This window comes from Gastrolobium bilobum, unplaced genomic scaffold (assembly GCF_033153095.1).
Source record: "Gastrolobium bilobum isolate Gb01-03AN ecotype WA unplaced genomic scaffold, APGP_CSIRO_Gbil_v1 utg14708, whole genome shotgun sequence".
In the NCBI taxonomy this organism is placed as follows: Eukaryota; Viridiplantae; Streptophyta; class Magnoliopsida; order Fabales; family Fabaceae; genus Gastrolobium; species Gastrolobium bilobum.
The window spans coordinates 380,850-403,203 of record NW_026898255.1 but is presented as its reverse complement, the minus strand read 5'-3'; the positions used below and the strand labels follow the sequence as shown (position 1 = coordinate 403,203).

General features: G+C 33.0%; 1 protein-coding gene across 1 annotated transcript; it reads right to left on the bottom strand.

Annotated features, from left to right (window-relative positions):
* Positions 1-3,053, bottom strand: LOC133314265 (plant cysteine oxidase 2-like). Its single transcript, XM_061515713.1, has 5 exons — positions 2,751-3,053; positions 1,658-1,779; positions 1,396-1,555; positions 1,097-1,300; positions 1-257 (listed from the first exon to the last, which is right to left on the bottom strand). The coding sequence occupies exons 1-5, from the start codon at positions 3,001-3,003 to the stop codon at positions 127-129; spliced, it is 870 nt and encodes a 289-aa protein (XP_061371697.1). The 5' UTR covers positions 3,004-3,053; the 3' UTR covers positions 1-126.
* Positions 3,054-22,354: the final 19,301 nt, after the last annotated feature.

Here is a 22,354-nt window from a genome sequence, read left to right as displayed (position 1 = left end):
CATGCCAATATTCATGAATGTGGAGAAAAAGGTAGAGGGATGGTGGATTTGTATATGCCTTTGGTATGCACAGTAAGAACAGCTAAGAGGGTGTCCTATTGAATACATGTTGAATGTTGATCTTATCTATAGGGCACTCTCTATAATTGGAGGACCACGGTACTCAATCCCATCCATTTGAGAATTTTCTGGCATCTCAATCTCTTCCAACCATCCATAACTATCATTTTCTTCTTTCACCTTAGCAAAATCTCCATCTGCAGGATTAAAAAATCATTAATGGTCTGAGACTCAAGAATAATGTAAATTCTTATTTACTAATTTAGACCAATTGGATCCAATCAAGAGCTGCCACCTCATGTGACACAAAATTAGATGATAGAAAAAAGAATTAAATATGACCAATTAAACCTAAATATTAACTAGGCTCATTTGTTTTCCAAATTCAATACTACAAAATTACTGAGCCAAGTGAGATCACAGCTTTATGGTTGCCTCATTCACTCACAATAGAAACATTTGAAGGCCCTGTTTATGTTTTTAGAAGTAAAAGCTTCCTGTTGGGGAAAACAAGAAAAATAGACTTGCAAGTTGCATAAACTATATAAATATATTGATGGTCATCATTAATGGACTAAGCAACAATCTATTACAAGAAGTGGGTTTGTCAAACCACATAATTTAGAAGGTTATTTTTATTTTATTTTTAAAGCTCAATGGGATAATTTGGGTAAAATAGACATTTCTTCTAAAACGTCTCACTCAATATCCCTCTTTGGCTATTTTTCTTAACTTTTCATCTTAGTCAGGTTGATCTGTCAACCCATCATAAAACGGGGTGAGTTGAAATTTTCTAACTCACTTTCAAAAGCGGGGCGGAACAGATTAAATATGGTGGGCCGCCCATATTGCCACACCTCACTCGACATCAAGTCTCAACCCAAAAACTTAACGCATTAAAGTTATGGATGCTTTTAATTATATGGTTCTCAGTTAGTACTAATGAATATAGGACTTCACGTCTTACACCAATGTATATGGTATCTTAGTGATAATTCCTTAAATAACTGTTGTGGACAATTAAAGTAAAGCTTACTTGGAAAAGCAGTATAAGGGTGATCTCTGTAGTAGGAGCAATCCCTGCCATCTTTTTTGGAATAAGGAGGTCCAATGACATCAAGCACAGCACATGGAGTTATGGCTGTGAATTCATGGATGTTACCACCAGTCTTTGGATAAAGCACTGAAGTATCACAAGGTGCTGTGAAAACATTGTTAGCTTTTAACTTAGCCAATCTCACTGCAAAAACATCAAGTGTAAGGGGTCAAATTCCAAAAACTAATATATTAAGGTTCATTTAATTTGGTGATACTAATAGAGATTTAAATACACACATTGAGATGGTTGCTGCAACAAATTGTGAGAGATCTCAGGATCAACCCAATCATAAGACTTAATGTGCATTTTTCCCAATAGAAGCTTACTGAAAACAGTCATTTCTGGATGGTTATGAAGGGGAATGACACCCTTTGCAGGTAGGAAAAAGATGCAGAGCTGCATTTTGTAAAAGAAAAAGCACCCTTAAAATTAAGTACATCTAGCTAGCAATTGCATTGGTGAAGAACAATGACTAAAATTAGATATTGCAAAACTTACAGAGAAATTATCACTCTTGTACATGGTTGTGTATGTGACCCTTTGGTTCTCTTTGACAACATTTTCAGGCTTGAAGAACTGTATATCTTTACTTAGCCCAACATCTTCTGGCTTCATATTATCTGGTTATTAAAACATTAGAACAACAACTCAGATTAATTAAAATTATGAATTTAGAAAGAAAATAATATATCAATATATATACATTACATATATGCTAATAGAATATAACTTGTATATATTAGTTTGCGCATAAAATGCATATCAATTTGTATGTAGAATGCACTTCTAGACAAGAGTCAATTGGTATGCATTTATTTACCCAGGAAAATTGTTCTCAAACGTTCATATTTTCATGAACAATAAATGCTCATTGAGATGTTTCTTTTCTCTATCTTGCGTTGAAAGTTGAAACTTGGAATTCAGTTTAATTTTTAAAACGGAAAGAGAAAAATGAAAGTATCGGTAAGTCAATAAGTCATTCTAAGAGATGCTAGAATGATGTAAATATCATTTGGCAAAAATATTTCTACGGCCAATTTAGATAAGATTATCTTATAGCTATATCTTTTTCACTAAGTATGACCGAAAAAAGAACAGCTTTAAAGTAGTTGTAAATAACCTTATCTAAAACGACCGTAGAAATACTTTTCCCAATACACTATTATATTATCAATTTCGAATGAAGCAAAATGTACATAAATAAAATTTTAAAAATAAATATAAAAAGACAATGTGACGTAAAGAAAATGAATTGAAATTATCAAAGAAAAAAGAAAATGAATTGAACCTCTAATTTGGTGCAAAAGCCAAAATGAAAGCACCACCCAGCGATATGAATTGGCACACCCAAATAACATTAAGAAAACAATTTGGTTGGAAGATTTCTTAGTAATTCTGGGAAAAATACATCAGAATTCACAGCCACAAAAAGCAAATATCTCAAATTCCAAACATATTTCAAATTCATGATTCAAAACTTTTTTAACATCAAAATGTGATTATATAGAAATAACAACAATAGATCAAATTACAATTTTCTTAACCAAGCACATCAATTTCAGACTCAAAAAAAAAATCAAAGAAATCATACCAAGAATATGAGACAGTTTCTGAACATCTTGTGGTGAAGGAACAGTGCCAGGGCCTTTGAATGTTTCCTTGCATGAGACAAACAGCTCCTTAAGTGCCTTTGGAACCTTAGGCTCTATCTTCTTAACCCTTCGATAAGGCTTCGTCTTTTTTGCAATGACCCTCTTCACATAACCAACCTTGTTAACATGTGCAATTACTCTTTCTCTTCCACCCTCCATTTCCAATGAGACACCACCACTATCTTCCTTCATATGTGATCACTGAATAATAACCCTTTTGTCCTTTCACAAAATCAAGTACTTTCAAAGTCCTTGGAGTTGAACAACCAAGTTTAATCCTGGTTCATCTGTTTTAATTGACAACAACACATACAGGGAAAAAACTAAATATCAGGATTCAAAAATTGTAAAAAAGGAAACTTTTAAAGGTTTCCTGAACTGGGTATGAGTCCAAAAATGAAATAGGTATGGTTGACTATAAGAAGAAGAAGAAGATCTTTGATATTTGTAGTAACAGTGCAAAAGTGACCCAAGAAAAAAAAAAGTATATGTTAGAGGATGAGGTTTATGGGGATGATAAAAAAGGTTGGGAAAAAGTTTGAGATTGGATTCTATATATTTGGAGAGAGAGAGAGAGAGAAAGAAAAAACCATGGGCTACATAGCATGGGATAATGCTTTGACAAGCACAACGTTATTGGAAATCCTAAGCAAAGAAGAGAGAGAAAATAGAGAGAGAGAGAAAAAAAAGTAAGAAAAAGAAAAAGAAAAGCAGTATTTGGATCCACTTCCCGCCCCCATAGATTGTTTGGAAACTGGCGGTTAGAGCGAACCTTGTTTTGAGTTAAGACGGCGAACCAATATTGTGAATTTACCAAACAGGCCTTATGGTTTATCTATTCACTGTTGCTTGTTTCTACACGGAGAATGAGAAAATCAATAAGTAAATAGAAAAAATGTTTGTAACTTTTGTGTCATCTAAAATATGACAAACATTTTTTCTATTTAGAGTCTAGTGTTTGTAATTTTAAATGACATAATTTTGTGTCTTTTTTTAATGAAACTATGTCGTTTTGGTGTGTTTTAACATTCTCTCTCCTCTATTTTCTTTTTATTTCTAATTTTATAAACTAGAAAAAATGACAAAACACACCAAAACGACGTAGTTTCATTAAAAATGACACAAAGTTATGTCATTTAAAATTACAAACACTAGACCCTAAATAGAAAAAATGTTTGTCATTTTAAATGACACAAAGTTATGTCATTTTTAATGAATATGAAAAAAAATATTTTAGGAGAGTGTTTTTCTCTCTTACACATATATTAATTTTTGAGTTACTTTTTTATTTATTTTTCTTTTTTATAAGTGAATGAGTTCCACACATAATTGTCTCTATAACATGAGAGAGATTTTCTTGTGTTGCATGAGATTAATAAAATCCTTAGAACATATAAGGAGATTAATGAATAAAAAAATATTTGGAGATTGATCTATTTGTAATTAAAGTTGACTTACATGTTCTATTAATTATTGATTTAATTGATAAAAAAAATGTATTTTCTAGTGTTTGGATTTAGTATTTGTGTTTTTAAATGACATAGATTTATGTTATTTTAAGTGAGAAAAAAATAAGTAATAAAAATTGTAGAAAAGAAAATAAATAATTTTTTTAAATTTAAATTTTAAATAAAAAATTTAAGTTATATTTTTCTGACTTAAAATGACACCATTATATATTTTTTTTAAAACAAATATTTTTCTTTTTTTTTTAATCAGAAATTTTGAATTTAAATTTGAAAATAAAAAAATAGTCTTAAAGAGCCGTTCCATAAAATTTACAGGTGTCACAAGTTGTTCACATTTTGGAGACCAAAAGAGCGAGGTGCTCTCTCTTCAGATCGAGAGTAGCTATGCGAGCTTGTTCTTTGGTTTCACTATTTACATGGAAAATTGTGACGATTTTGAGACATACAATTTATTATTTATTTATTTTTAAGATTTTAACTATTGTGATTGTAAAATTTCAATAGATGTAAAGGTTCTATATGTCATATTTGTGATTACTTTCTAGGTTAAGATTTCATCTTCATGGAGACACGTTATTCCTAAATCTTTATCCATTGACCGTTGACATGGAACGCATAATATGAATATCTTTCACCGTAACTTTTATGCAATATTTTCTTATTCAGATGTGTTTATAAACATTATTGCAGATATAATTACCGTTGGTTACTAAAAGCAGAAATCAAAAGAATATATTTACAATTCTCTCTTTTTATTTAATGTGTCAATCAATGAAATTTTTTTTATTAATTAATATGAGGTAACAATCTATTTTTTAAATAATATTTGTCTTTGAATTTTATTATCAACCTTTTTTATTAATTAAAATTCAATCTCCGTAATACATGTCACAGTCTTTCAGAATTATTAAATGAGAGGTGGATTTTATTTAAAATGCTCTTATTTCACTAACCATGTTTCTTTTCAATAATATTTGTTATTAACTTTTGTTGTTATATTCTATATTCAATAAACAGAATTCAATATTCTGGAATATACATCACACTCCTTGAGAATTATTAAATGAGAGATAGACCTTATTTTTTGTGTTTTTAATTTATTGTGGGCATAACGTGCTATTTAAAAAAAAATATTTGTCATTGACTTTTATTGTCAAATTCATTATTTAATAAAAAAGATTTAAACTCCCAGAATATATGTCACACTCTTTGAAAATTATCAAATGAGAGGCATACCTTATTTATTGTGTTTTATTTTACTGTGGAGGTAATCGTGAGTCTTTCTAATAATATTTATTATTAAATTATTATTATAAGCTTCTATAGTCAATAAATAGAATTCAACATTCCGGAATATATGTCACACTCTTTGAGAATTATTAAATCATAGGTAGCCCTTATTTATTGTGTTTTAATTTACTGTGGACGTAACTGTGTTTTTTTGTAAATATTTGTCATTAAATTTTATTGTCAAATTCTTTATTTAATAAATAAAATTCAAACTCTCAGAATAAATATCACACTCTTTCAGAATTATTAAATGATAGGCGGGCCTTATTTACTGTGCTTATGGAGGTAACCGTGATTCTTTATAATAATATTTATTATTAGCTTTTATTATCAGCTTTTATAGTCAATAAATAGAATTCAACATTCCGGAATATATGTCACACTGAGAGAATTATTAAATCATAGGTAGCCCTTATTTATTGTGTTTTAATTTACTGTGGACGTAACTGTGTTTTTTTTAAAATATTTGTCATTAAATTTTATTGTCAAATTCTTTATTTAATAAATAAAAATCAAACTCTCGGAATAAATGTCACACTCTTTCATAATTATTAGATGAGAGGCAGACCTTATTTACTATGCTTTTATTTTACTATGGAGGTAATTGCGATTCTTTCTATAAGGAGGGTATATTTACAATCAAAAAATTTTTATCACTTTTATAACCAACGTAATCACCGTGATTTTCGTCAATCTAACGGTTATCATTTATTGAAAATTATTGGGTCGCATTTATTAATTAATCATTAATTTCAATAAATGATAACCGTTAGATTGACGGAAATCAATGGTGATCATTAGGTTAGTTGTAAAAGTTATAAATTTTTTGTGGTAAGTATATCCTTCACCTTCTTTCTAATAATATTTAGGGATAGGATCTGTTTACAAACTTTTTTTACAAATTACACTAAGTGCGATCGGTCGTACACTGCATGATTAAAGTATGACCGGTCATACTTAGTGTAATTTGTAAGAGTTTGTAAACAAAAAAAGTTTGTAAACAAAACCTACCCCTAATATTTATTATTAACTTTTGTTATCAGCTTCTATATTCAATAAATAGAATTCAACATTCCTGTGTCACACTCTTTGAGAATTATTAAATCATAGGTAGACCTTATTTATTGTGTTTTTAATTTACTATGGACGTAACTATGCTAACTTTAAAAAAAAAACATTTGTCATTGACTTTTATTGTCAAATTCTTTATTTAATAAATAAAATTCAAAATCCCGGAATAAATGTCACATTCTTTGAGATTTATTAAATGAGAGGCATGTTGGACATCGACAATCACACAAAATCGAGAAAACAGAAAAAGAGATAAGAGTAGAGAAATTGACACAGCGATTTACCCTGATTCATCTAATATAGACTACGTTCAACTTGTCTGTACTATATTTACCCCACCGCCACTCGTTACAAGTCTCTCGATTTACAAGGCAAATATAAATAGAATTACAAAACCCTAACAACAGCTATTCATGAGCCCAAGCCCAAACTGTTAAGAAAATTACAATAAAACAGAGGCCCGCAACAGTACCTAACCTCTACGGGCCTGGGGGCGCTGCCCCCCGGACCCCAGTTGCCTTTCTGCTGACCCCGACAACTAAGACCTTCATCAGCATGCGAAGTATGAGCCATACCCAACCAGACATACCTTATTTACTGTGTTTTTATTTTACTATGGAGGTAAGCGTGATTCTTTTTAATAATATTTGTCATTGACTTTTATTGTGAGATTCCTTCTTTAATAAATAATAATCAACCTCTCGGAATATACATCATACTCTTTGAAAATTATTACACGAGAGATAAACCTTATTTACTATGCTCTTATTTTACTATGGAGTAATGGTGTTTCTCTTTAATAATATTTATTAAAAAAAATTATCAACCCTAATTATCTATTTGAGATGAGTCGGCCCCGACTAATCCTGAGTCGGGGCTTAGTCATAGTTAAAGCTCCTTGTCTCTTCCCAAAAATATATGTGATGAAAATTGAACCTAAATTCATTTTGACTGTACTCAGCTTACTTGTGTTGTCAACTGAGCTACACCCAACTTAATAATATCTATTACTAACTTTTATTGTGTTCTATATTCAATAAATAGAGTTGAACATCCTGGATAGGGGTGGCATTACGGGTCAACCCGACACGACACGCGCTCCACACGTACACAACTCGACATGACCCGTACACGACACGTTTTGTAAAAGGAACAAAAAACACGAACCTGGACACGGCCCGCTGCGGGTCACGGGTCAACATGACCAGACCGGCAAAATTTGAAATTTTAAAAAAAATTGAGATTTTTTGAAAATTAAAAAAATCAAAAATAGACTAGCTTCCGTTTTTTTTAGATTTTTTGTTCCTTCTATGTAAATGAAGTCAACAAATTTCTCAATAACCATATTCTCTTATTATCTATTTATTGTGACACAAATATGCACCTAAAGTAAATAATAATAATAATAACATACAGAATAAACTAAAACAAATAAAAAGAAAAGAAAAAACATGATGGGTTCTATTTCATGAATTGTCATCTACCTAAAACAAATCAACAACCTTAAATAATCCAAATGAGAATATAACAAATATCATCAACCTCACAATTTCATCCTACCATCATCAATCTAAATATCTCATAGCTAGTGCAATGTACAAACTCATCAAAATAAAATTATATAATAAATATTCTAAATTAAACACAAACTCCATTAAACACTAGTTTATGAATCAAGTTCATTTTAAGGCTCCTCCACCATCAAGTCCTTCATCAAGTCTTCAGTAAAATCTTCCACAGGTACAATTTCACCATCTATTATAAACAAGTAATAAAAATAATTAGAGCAAAAAATTATATAGCCAAAAATATCATCACAACCATAAATAAGATAAAAATATTACCAATGGCTCCATAAAGCGAATCTCTAGTGCAAATTAAAGCATCCACTTCATCATGTGAGAGAGAACTTCTATATTGGTCTAAAACTCTTCCCCTAACACTGAAAGCACTTTCATAAACAACACTAGAGATGGGTATGCCAAAGATATCTCTGGCAATTGAAGCAACTTGTGGATACCTGAATTGATTACTCTTCCAATATGCTAATACATCTAATTTGAGCTTTGCATCAACCTTTGACTCCACTAGGTATAGCTCAAGTTGTGACTTTAGGGGCCCAGTAACATCATTAAAAGACATAAATTCCTAATAAAATTAAACAAAAAAAAACAAAACACAAATGAAGCTAGGTTAAAGTAAAAAAAGAAATAAAGCAACAAATAAATATAAGGTGATATAACAATATGTCAACTTACACTCAAGACATCATCAGCAACCTCTGAGAATGAAGCTAAGCTAGGATCAGTGGTTGCACTTGAACCTCGTGTGTGTTGTGTTGAGGAAGATATTGAAGAATGGTCAGGTCCATGTCTTGCATACTCATTAAACAAGTTAAACAACTGCCTATTCACCTTTCCAGTTTCTTGGATTGCAGAAATTTCATCAAACAACTTTCCATAACAGAATTCAATAAAATTCATCTTATACCTAGGGTCCAAAACGCATGCTATGGCCAAAATCGTACTATATTGGGACCAATACTTGTTGAATTTATTGAACATCTTTGAAGCCATCTCCCTAATATAATCATCATCACTTTGCAAAGCAATGTGTAATGTCAAGTTTGCTTTAAATACCAAGGGAAAATACAGATTCATTGTTGCATACTTAGTGCCAGAGAATATACAAGTAATATCATTAAAAACCTGAAGAAACTTGTTGATCTTTTCAATCCTTTCCCATTCTTTTATAGATGGATAAGGCTTATAGTTAGAATCAGTCAATCTAAGATGCATAAAAGCACGTCTATAAGACAAAGCACTATTAAGCATGATAAATGTTGAATTCCACCTAGTAGGAACATCTTGCCTCAAACCCTTCTTAGAAACAATTGAACTTTGAGTGACACAGTCAAAAATTTTTCTTGCCTACCTTGTGAACCCCTCACATATTTAATACTTTCCCTCACTTTTGGAATTGAAGTGTCAACCTCTTTCAAACCATCCTGAACAATCAAATTTAGAACATGAGCACAACAATGCAGATGGAAAAATAAAAAGGAATAAAAATAATAATATAATGACATATCTCTAAGCTATCGAATTTTTGACTCCGTGTCCTTACGGCATTTGTTATGCCCATTATTCTCTTCACCCGTACAAGAATGAGATTGAACCGTGTGTGGCTCTGTGGGCAAGAGAGAGACAAAGACGGATAATCCTATCCTAAAGAAAGCTTTTATATCACTCATGGGAAATTACAAAAATAACCTTGTACGAGTTGACACACAAACTCGTGTGTTAACCCGTGACCCGTCACAAAAAAATGTGTCACATTTTTATAACCCGTACACGACCCGTTAGTGACCCGTGGGTTGACACGACACGCGTTTTGACGGATCGTGTCACGGGTCAACCCACAGGTCAATACCTGTATTGTCACCCCTAATTCTGGAATAAACGTCACACTCTGAGAATTATTAAATGAGAGGTAGACCTAATTTACTGTGTTTTTAATTTACTATGGATGTAACTGAGCTAATTTTTAAATGATATTTGTCATTGACTTTTATTATTAAGTTTTTTTTGTAAATAAAATTCAACCTCCCGAAATATATATCACACTCTTTCAGAATTATTAAATGAGAGGTAGACCTTATTTGCTTCGCTCTTATTTTACTATAGAGGTAACCATGTTTCCTTTTAATAATTTTTGTTATTAAATTTTATACCCAGGTTCTATATTCAATAAATAGAATTCAACATTTCGGAATATACTTCACATTCATTGAGATTTATCAAATGAGAGGTAGATCTTATTTATTTTTTAATTTACAGTGGAATTAACAGTGCTAGTTTTAAATAATATTTGTCATTGATTTTATTATCAAGTTCTTTTTTAATAAATAATATTCAACTTCCTGAAATATATGTCACACTATTTTAAGAATTATTAAATGAGAGGTAAACTTTATTTATTATGCTCTTAATTTACAATGGAGGTAATCGTGTTTCATTTTAATAATATTTATCATTAAATTTTATTGCAATGTTTATTTTTCAATAAATAAAATTCAACCTCTCAAAAATATATTGACACTCTTCGAGAGTTATTAAATGAGATGTAGACTTTATTTACCGTGCTCTCTATTTATAGTGGACTATGTTGAACCCTAAAGGTTACAAAGTGTAAAAACTTAAGTTTTGACGATAATAAAACACAAGGAAGCTCAACATGCAAGCATATTATGGAAGACAGTTCAAGATGTCCTAATTGATAAAAAAAGACTAAAGCAACATTAAAAAAGCTTGAAGAAACTCAAAATATCAAGATCATCTTAGAAGTCAAAATATGCTTACTTAGTTCACAAACACATGCATTATATGAACTAGCATAGTCCAATCATGCATACATTATTACACACACATGAAAATTTGTTATACAGAGGCTAGACATATTCATTCATATGTTAGAACATTCTTTGAACCATTTAGAATTGAATTGGATCAAGCATTGCATTAATTAGTGGTTCAGTTATGTAACTTAACCAAGTAAAACAGGACATTACATGAGTAAATGTTTTGTTTGTGTTATAGTTAGTGATTTACTCGAGTAAATGTTGATGAACAATTTACTCAAGTAAGCCTTCGCGATTTACACGAGTAGTTGCACCAGGTAAAAATACCGCAGTACAGTTGCACCGTAAAGCGCGTCGAATGAATTTTGAGCTTTAGGTTTGGATATAAGTTATAAATGATATATAAGTTATAAATGATATATAAGACTAGGAAATATGATTTCTGGTCAAAATTGATGAAAATTAGAGAGTTTCGGGAAGCGTGCCCACAACGCGCATAATAGCTTAAAACTGCGATTTCTCCGAACGACTGGAAAACTCTGGATCCATCTGATCAAGGACAATGGTTATTGTTAAAAATTAGAGTTTCTAAATAGTTTATGAAATTATGGACGTTTAGCGGAATAAGCGGGAGATTTGAATTAATTCGAATCGCTTGAGGTGGCGGTGGGACCCACCCCACTTAAGTGACAATATGACAACACCTCCATGGCACTATTCACTCATCCTTTTCCCTTTTCTCTCTCCAAAACCTGCACCCCCCACCATTGAAGACCAAGTTTTGTTTCAAAACTTCAATCCCTCCAAACTCATTCAAATCCAACAAAGTTTGTCACCAAAGTTGAAGGAAATCATCATCCAAACACAACCCACCCATTGGTTAGCCTTGAAACTCTCTAAATTAAATTCCCCATATTCACCGCGGCCATTGAAGGAGATTTGGTGTTCTTGAGTTGTGTGTTCAAGTCATTGCTTGGATATCACTTGGAGGAGTCTTAGGCCAAGCTTGTGGGTAAGTTTCCACACTTTTGATTGGTTGGATTGATGGATCAAAATTTATGAACCCTAGAGCTAAATTGCTTGAGGGATGTAGTTAGAAAGCTCAAATTGAAATTATGTATTAGATAAAAGTGGCTTAGAATGATGTTTTATAGTGATAGAAAGCATAAAAATTATTGATGAATTTGGTTGATAACTTAGGAAAATTTGAGTTGGAATGTCATCACTTTGTGAAATTGATATGTTGGATGATGGTGTAATTGAGTTGTGGAGTGTTTGTATGAGTTAATTATAGGATTGTATGGTGTGTGGAAGTGTTGAATTGGAATGGAAAACCCTTGGTATGCATGCCCCTAGAATTCGGCCAATGTAGGGTATGTAGGGCTTGATGATGCAAAAATTGTTTAATTGGAAATGGTATTTAGATGGGTGGTGTGTTGAGTTGAAGCATTGAATTGGAAGAAAAATAATTAAGTGATGTGTGTGGGTATGATTTGGCCATTAGAGAAAAACTAAGGAAAATTGGTGCTATGATGGTTTCCTATGGAATTAAGAACTTAAAGTGGTGTTGTGGTGAACTTAGGAAACAATGGGAACCTTGAAAAATAATTAAGAAAATGTTTGGTAATTTGGGCCATATTGGCCGAACCTGTGCAATGTGGGGGGGGGATGTTTTTGGTGCTTGTAACCTTGTTTAATTGCACCTTGTATTGATGATCCTTGTGTGATCATTGTAGGTTGCCTCCCACGGACGTAAACTTGGAGCTTTGAGCTTGGTGGGTTGCCTTTGGTTCTTGACCAAAGGGATTTTGGTAAGTTGTTATGAAAATATGCATGAGTACTTGAATAATCATGTGTATGCTTTTGGTTGACTATAATTGGATTGAGAATGACCTATGTGTAGGCATTTCTTGTGAACCAAGCTCAGTGGTACTGTGATTTGGAGCTAGTAAGTGAAGGAGATTAATCAAATAATCCCTTGGTACTGGGGTTTAATCCCCGTGTGTGCTCCACCATGCCCCTTGAGGGTAGTGGTTGAAGGTGTATGTGGATAATATAGTATAACATGTTCATGCATTATTGTATGTTTAGTGGTACATAGGATGTACCGTGTCTCTAGTCAGTAGACTGTTCCCTTCGGGAGTTACGGACTTCCACTAGATAGGTCTCCATGAGGGAGTTCCAATTGACCTGGGGTCATGGTGTGTTATCCGTTGAGGAGCACACTAAGAAAGTCTCGGGTGTATATGGATGGAGGGTGCCTTGGTTGATGTTCTGGGAACACTTTCTTGGATTGGAACCCGTAGGCTATATGCCGAGGCCAATAGGCCGGATGTTGCGTGGCTTTGGCATCGACCATTCCAGCTTCATCGTATTTTTACTCACTATACTTCCCTACTTTACTAAACCCATTGCTTTATCTCGTTTTGAATGTTGTATTATATTATTGATATGCATCGAAGTGAGCTATTGGGCGGAATAATCTCCAGAACCTCTAGGTTACTGAGATATATCCGTATACCTCACCCCGTTTTGGGGACTTTATTTCAGGTAGTGGCAGTGGCGCTGGAGCGGCGGGCAAGAGGCCCATGGGATGAGCATGAGAGCTTGAGTCTATTTTTCATTTTGTGGCCATTGGGCCTAGGCTAGACTTAGGACATGAATATTGTATGTGATCTAGGATTCATATTGCCATCTTTGTTTATGTTGCATTTTGTCTAAGTTTAGTTGATGAATTACCATATTTATTTTGGAGGTTATTATGTTGTATATTGGTTATGCTTTATTTGAGGTTATTGTAATGTTTGTAATGAAGTATTGTAAATTATAATATTGAGACCTTGTGTAATATTGAAGCATGCTATATAATGAAAGGGCACTAGGCCTATTCTAGGATATGATTTATATTTTATGTCAAAAGAATGCATGCAAAGGAATTAATATGATTGAAATGGTTTAAGATTTGATAATTTACTCGATGAGTTGTAAAGTAAGCTACTTGATATAAATTGTGAAGGATTGTAAGAGCATCAAGGCATTGCTGGTCCTTGAGTGCCACCCATGTTTATTAGGTACCATTTGAGGATAGATAACACATTTTTAAAAGTGGGATATGTTGAAAAAACAAATGAGACTCTGGTAAAATTTCCATAAAATGGCAGATTTTGAGTGAACTTTGGGAGAGAATATCTCCCTCCACAAAAGTCCAATGGGACGTGCCATACACCATTGTAAAGCTTGAGATGTCAACTACCTCTTGTCAAAATTTGAGAACCATAAGAGTAGCACGCTTCCCTGTAGAAGCCGTGGAACACAGACTGTCCAAAATCCCCTGCACTTGGGGGCTGTCACTGTCTGTTTTTGGGAAAATTATTTCCACTGCAATTCTTGGTCAAATTAGGGGCATGATATGTCAAATTGAAGCTTGAGGTGTCTAATTTTTTGTATAAAAATTTGAGAGCAATTAGTGGAGTGATTTGTCTGGAACCTTGCAAAGAGTGAGGGCTGTTTTGAGCCCTGTTTGAGGTTGGCAGGCAGATTTGCTTGTCCAACTTCAAACGGTGATATCTGGAGCGAACGAGAACTTTATGGAGCGTGTGATAGCTTGTTGGAAATATAATTAAGTCTATAATAGCATACTAAAATATGGGAGGTTTGCGACACGCATATTTTCTGCAATAATTAAAATACTGAATCATGTTCGGATAGGTAAAATTATGGGAACCCCTTAGTGACTTGAGAGAAGTAGTATAAGATATTTAGACATTTGTTTTAATTATTTCGCAATTAGTTTCAGTTACAGTCACAACGTTTATTTATTACGTTTTATTATTGTTTTAAATGCTCGCGTATTGAAAAGGAAAACGTTTACTCGTATTTTTATAAATAAATTGTTGTGATTGTAACTGCGCTTAATATCATAATCAATGTTAACAATACCGGTGTACAACGAGCTGTTACAATTAGGGTGATGGTCTATTTTGATTTTACCCTTTACTGTGGCACGCAGTTCCTACTTTTGGGGTTTATTATTCTCATAAAAACTTTGATTTGTCTCTTAGCAATTTCATGGTATTTTCTACATTTATAAAATGTTTGTGGGGTGCATACCATTTGAGCAGAGTAAAAAGTTTATATTAGTTATTAAGCGATTTTGGAAATAATCTAAGTGGAATATATAAATTATATTATGTTATGGAATACTTAATTGACAGGTATATGTTAATTTACAGCAACTATAATCTAGAAAAAAAAATTGGCCCGCGAACTAGCCCCAACCTGAGGGATTATATGATTATTTTGGCTCGTGCGGGCTTTTTGGCCCTAGCCCGCACGAGCTAGGGCCTAAGGGACTGGGTTGGCCCGTTTTGATGGCTCTACGTAGAGGGTTGAATTACTTGTGTTTCAAGTAAGGTGTGATGGGTTACTGATGGTGAATGTGTTCATTTGATTAATAGGATTGAGTGAAGTGGACAAGAGTTGAGAAATCAAGCATTGAATGAATCAATGGGGCTTTATTTGGATTTTTGATTAAATGAAGTATTGAATAATCATAACCTATATTTTACGAAGTGCAATATGCCATTTCTGAATGGCTTGGTAGGCTTGACAAGCAAGACCAAGCCTTGTATTTTTGAAAAATAAGTTAGGCCAAGATTATAATTTGGCTTGTACAAGACTAATAAGCCAAGCCAGTCTTAAAATAATCTATACAAGTCTAGCTCATTTAGGCTAAAGCTTTGCTTTTTTTTTTTTTTTTTTTGGAGTTACCCAACCCTAATTATCTCTTTGAGACGAGTTGGCTCCCTCCGGTATCCCCACGAGCTTCGACTCTTTGAGCCGGCTATGGGACTAATCCGGAGTGCAGGGGAACAGTGATGGCTAAAGGTTCAGCCCCCTCCCCAAGAATGCATTCAGCGGGAATCAAAGGCTAAAGCTTTGCTTGACCTTACTCATTTACACTCCTAAATAAGAATAATTCCCCATCAAAGGAGAGGCGATTTCCATCGAGCCCAAAAAAATTCAAAAAATTTGCTTTGTCATTTTTTTTGGGAGACACTTTGTCATTAATTATACATTAGTATATTATTTAGATAATTTGGATTTTCTTGTTTTATTAATATAGTAAATTATTTACGGTATAATAATCCAATTTTTTTTGTTAACATATAACAACACAATTAAATAATATTGTAAAAATATTATAAATAAATAATAAATAATTTTTTTGAAAAAAAAATGTGACCCAAATCAGCCATATATTTATTTTAACGAGACAAACACAAATGTATCGACGAAGGTTGGCTTTTTGGCCATTTTACCCTTCATTTATTAATTAATAACTATTTTGCCCCTTATTCAAAACTATCTATCAATTTGTCCCTCTTTAATCGATTAACTTGAAGATTTAATCGATTAAATGGTCAAAACTGGCAAAAATAGTTGACTTGAAGATTTAATCAATTAAATCTTCAAGTTAATCAATTAAGTCTTCCAACAGGCAACAAAGGTCAAATCTCGTCCATAAACAAAAGCAGATTCCATGCATATGAAGCAAATCACTAAACATAGATAACCAAACAAACAAAGAAACCAACAAAAGAAAAACCATTATTGGAAATTGAGAATTATTTTTTTTTAATATAAAATAGGTTCAGTTCTTTGAGAGAATTTGAGTTCCAATGTATTGTTTTTTTCTTTCTTTTTTGCATAGATAAGCACGAAAAGAAAAACGATTCTTGAAAACTGGATTAATTTACATGAACAGGTCTGACTCCATTTCTACCTCTCACATGAAAACCTTGCTTATTACATGAAAAACGGCGCGAAGTGATCCTATTGTCAACCTCGGAACGATGACAACGATCAAAGCGAACAACGAACCCTTCCCGTCTTGCATATTCATCATAAAAATACTTAGCAGAATCTTCAATCAATTTTCTATGTATTGGAGGTTTTTTGAATTTGAATTTAATGTAATAGGAGTTGATTGCGATTTGTATTTAATAGGAGCTGATTAAATTCAAATACAAAACGCAATCAGCTCCTATTAAATACAAAATGCAATCAACTCTATTAAATACAAATCGCAATCAACTCCTATTACATTAAATTCAAAATTTAAAATTCAAATAACCTCCAATATCGTGTTTGTGTCATTCAATCAATGCTTTCACACTCATTTGGGATATTTAATCGATTAAAAGGGATATTTAATCGATTAAATCTTCAAGTCAACCATTTTTGCCAGTTTTGACCATTAATCGATTAAATTTTCAAGTTAATCAATTAAAGAGGTGCAGATTAGTATATCGTTTTGGATCAAGGACAAAATAATTATTAATTAATTAATGAAGGATAAAGGGGTCAAAAAGCCAAACATGTTTAGTAAGGTCTATTTTGTAAAAAAAAAATTAAAAACTATAACTATTTTTTTATTTTTAGAATCAAATTTAAAAAACGTTTCTTAGTTTTTTTTTTTTTAACTTTCGAAACAAACAAAAACTTAAAAAATACTTATTTTCATTACTATTTTACTAAACAGTTTAAAAAATTAAGAAGAAGAATACAATAAAACATGCGCTTGAACTCTCGCTTCATAGCTCTAGGAATTAATTAATTTAATTGGAAGACATCTTTCACGTGGTAGACACGTGGGGGCCCCAGTTTAGCCATAGGACCACAGCATGAAGCCACGGCCCGGCGCGTGTTCATTAAGTTTTTTCGCGGTTGCTTCAAAAGATTAACTAAGAATTTTCACCACCACTTAATTTCAAAGAATTCCAACAAAAAAAGGGTCCAAATTAGGAGTTTGAACGAATACTTCAGCAAGATATTGTTAGACATTCTTGATAATAAAAAGATTATATTAATTTAAATAATATATTATAATAATTGAATGAATATTAATATTTGATTATATTTTTAAATAATGGCTAAGCTATATAATAATATTATTTTATTCTATTTTAAAATGTGTATTCCGCAGTCATAAATCCGGAAAAAGGTAAGTTTGTGTTTGAATATGTCTTTATAAATTTAATATTAGATTATCTTAATTTTCCAAAATACATTTCATTTGAAAGCAAATTTGAAGTAAAAATAATTTATGTTTAGATTCTTTTATTCAAAAAGTGATTTTTGACATAATTAATGTTATTTACATAATTTTAATTAAAAGACTTTTAAATATATAATTTAATATACAAGCTGCTTTTGAAGTTAACAAAAAAGGTAAAAAATAAAATAAAATGAGAGAATAAAGTACTAGATGATTCATTCTGTTATAAAAGCAAGAAATAGTTGAACACAAAAGCAAAATCGCACTAGATCAACGTAAGAGCAAAAAATAATTGCTTTGGTGCAAATCTTGATTTTGGGGGGAAAAAATCACCGTAAAAAAATGTTACAAATAAAAATTTACCAAACATATTATGCTAGTAATAAAAGCTTCTTAAATAGTTTACCAAAAAAAAAAAAATTGTTAAATAAGAATAAACTCACGATTTGGACTAAGCAACACGTTATAATGGGTGATTGACGATTGTGCCTTATTTTTATAAAAGATTACTATTTTGCTGTTTTTTAAAAGGATTTAATATTTCTCATGTTATAAGAGATAAAATTATCTTTTACACATATATAAAAAGGGATAAGTTATTTTACCTATCATTTTTTCGGCTTACCTTTGTCTACCACTCTAAAACACTATTATATCATAATTTTAACTAACATTTATCTTTCTCTCTCTTCTTGAGATTATGATCTAATGATGTTAGAAAATGGTAGACAAAGATAGGTAGAAAAAATGATAAGTAGAATAACTTATCCCATATAAAAATGTATAAATTAGTGCATATTTTTTCTCTCCATTTTTTCTTTATAACTCTATATAATTTATTATTGTATAGGAAATATACAAGAGAAAATTCAAATCTCTTTTATATTAAGGGTTTTATAAGAGTTATGTTGTAGGAAAACGTTGTAGAGATTCATTTTCCGTGCCTTAAATTTTTTTTTTGCTTCAAAAAATGCGGGTCCTATAAAATATTGTGTGCATAGAAAACCTGTTTGTATCATGTTACATGATGAATGCAAACTCCTTATATTAATGTCTTTGTTTGACCCGTCGTTTATCTTCATTTAGTCGAGTAAACTGTTGAGATATATAGTCCCACATTGGTTGTATGTGCAACTAATGTGGAGTTTATAAGGTCTTGGGCACTCTCACCCTTTGAGCTAGCTTTTGGGGTGGTGTATCCCAAAGTTCTTTACATGGTATCAGAGCCTCGCTGCCCCCCACTTTCTCTTGTGGCGTTTCTCTTGTGACGGGTAAGCCTCAGCGACCTTAACCCTAAGATTGCATTAAGAAATCTCACCTGTGCAACTTCTATTAAAGCTCCCTCCTTAATTTTAAATTGTCCGTCACTTTTCAAAGGTTCTCGTAGTTTCAGTTCGCACTGCTTAACTTCATCATTCATAAAACCCGATTCCATACAAAGGAAGGTGATAAAAACGTTCACCCCAAAAGTTAGCTAAAAAAATAGAAATGTTCAAAATTTTATAAACCCTGTATTAGTTATCCATACAAGTAATGTGAGTCTTCAAATTTCATACCTTGAAATTAATTTTTAGGGTGGTGCATCTCAAAGTTCTTATCAAATGGTATTAAAGTCTTTCACTATATCTCCCGGTTGTAATCAAGTGGCGCAGGTGATGACATCATTATTGCAGTGTTTGCTCGTGGTTAGTAAAAGACTAACGCAGAGCCAACTTGTGTAAGCACCGGGGCTATGGAGCATGGTGAAATATTACGATCTCATTTTTACGTATGGGACTTAAAGGTACATATTAATTGTATGTGCAACTAATATACGGTTTATAAGGCTTTCAACACTCTCAGAGCTACCTTTTAGACGGTGCATCCAAAGTTCTTTTCATAAGACAAATTTTATATTTGATAGAGGATCTCAAATGAAATTCGAACAAATGTTTTATACATTTATGCTGCATACAAATGTTTAAAGGAGTGTGATTTACTCAATTATAACTTTACAGTAAGTCAACCAAGATTTCTGCTCAAACATACTAACATTATCTACAGATGATATATGTTACAACCTAGGGTTGCAAAAGAAGAATCACAGAGAGAACTCTGATCAAAGAAAAAGAAGAGGAATTGTTTATTTCATTTCTTTATATGGATTACATCTCAGTTTATGTGTATTTATACATCTCATTATCTATACTAATGAGTATCCTAACTAACTAACAACCGACTAACACCAAGGAACAGCTTTAGTTGCCACGTTGCTCAAGTTGCCACATTGTGACTTCATGTGAAGTCACGTGCCCAGGCTGGTGCTCCATGTACGCGAGTAGAGGTTCTACGTATTGTATCATTGCCTTCCCCAACGACAGAGACCTTGTCCTCAAGGTCTATATGAGGATAAGTCCTGCGCAGATCACCTTCAAATTCCCACGTTGCATCCTCAGGGACAGATTGCGACCATTGAACCAAAAATTTACGTTGATTCTTGTGTTTGCCTTGATCCACTCTGCTGTCAAGGACAACTTTGGGCTGTTGAACAGGACGATTGTCTATGAACTCCAAAGGCAACGAAAGAGTAGAGGCTAAGGGGTCACCACAGAATTTCTTCAGCACCGAAATATGAAAAACAGGATGGATACGAGATCCTTCGGGCAATTGAACCTTGTAAGCTACAGGACCCACAATTGCTATGATTGGAAATGGGCCAAAAAAATGTTTTGCCAATTTGTGGCTGGAACGTTTGGCCACTGATATTTGACGATAAGGCTGCAACTTCACTAACACATAGTCACCTATACTGAATGACCGATCCTGGCGATGTCTATCTGCAAGGTCTTCATTCTGTTCTGGGCCCTCATCAAATTTTGCTTGAGACGAATCAACAAGGTGGAACGATCCGAAAGTATAGTATCAAAAGCTTCCAACTTCAGTAGACCACGTGGGTAATGAGGAATGGACGGAGGAAGACGACCATATAATGCTTGGAATGGGGACATTCCAATGGAGGAATGTACTACGGAGTTATAATGAAACTCAGCCCATGGAAGAATAGAAGACCACGAAGCATGTTGCTCAGAACAGTAAGCACGAAGATATTGCTCCAAATAGCGATTGGTGACCTCAGTTTGGTCATCGGATTGGGGATGATAAGTTGTACTCATGTGCAACTTTGTGCCACTGAAACGAAAAGGCTTTGCCAAAATTGACTCAAGAAGATGTTGTCACGGTCAGAAACCAAGGACCTGGGAAAGCCATGAGATTTAACAATGATCTCAACAAACAATTGAGCAACCATAGCTGCTGTGAAGGAGGATGGCAAAGCTCCAAAGTGTGCATACTTGGTTAGTCTATCTACCACCACTAGAACGGCAGAAATTTTTTTTGACAATGGCAAACCTATGATGAAGTCAAGGATTAAATCATCAAAATAAGCTTCAGGTATAGGCAATGGTTGAAGAAGACCAGCTGGTGGGGATGTGGTAGCCTTCACTGATTGACATATAGCACATTGTTGGACAAAAGTCTTAACATCCAGTCGAATTTTAGGCCAGTAAAAAGAAGCTGAGAGCCTTAAGAATGTGCGCAAGAAACCAGCATGACCTCCCACTAAAGAAGAATGAGCCTCTTCCATTAAGGGTTGCTTTAAAGATGAAGTTGAGCTCAAAAGGTATCGCTGTTTATGAAATAAAATGCCATTCTTTTGAGAAATATTAGTATCCACTAAGTCACCCTTAACCAATTTTGCATGTATTGCCACCAAATCCAATGCTGTCTCATTTTCTTTCTTTATTTGATCGACCAAGTTGCATGAGATTTCAGACAAACACACATTGCAAGTGGCCTCACCTTCATGCTGTCTAGACAGCCCATCCGCTACTGAGTTTAAATTGCCAGGTTTATACTCAATGGAAAATGAGTAGCCCATCAATTTGGAGACAAATTTTTGCTGCTCTGGAGTGTTGATGACCTGTGACAAAATTTCTTTGATGCTCTTGTGATCTGTACGCAAAATAAAATGAGACCCTAAAAGGTATGGTCTCCATTTTTTTACTGCTTCAACAATAGCTGTGAATTCTTTAATGTAAGTGGAAGCAGCTACTAACCGAGGACCAAGCTTTTTGTTGAAAAAAGAGACTGGCTTCCCTTTTTGAATCAAAACTGCTCCAATTCCAGAATTCGATGCATTAGTCTCCACAAAAAATGGCAATGAAAAATCAGGTAAGGCTAGCACCGGTGTTGAAACCATAGCCTGCTTGAGAGTGACAAAAGCAACCTCTGCTTCGGGTGACCACCGCCATGCGT

Bases quoted from the DNA above. Each gene is read 5' to 3' on its own strand.
- LOC133314265 (XM_061515713.1), bottom strand. From the start codon at position 3,003: ATGAAGGAAGATAGTGGTGGTGTCTCATTGGAAATGGAGGGTGGAAGA. The intron at 1,301-1,395 runs GTGTGTATTTAA...ATGTTTTTGCAG, and splicing joins GTTGCAGCAACCATCTCAAT to TGAGATTGGCTAAGTTAAAA. The intron at 258-1,096 runs GTAAGCTTTACT...TTAATCCTGCAG, and splicing joins CCCTTATACTGCTTTTCCAA to ATGGAGATTTTGCTAAGGTG.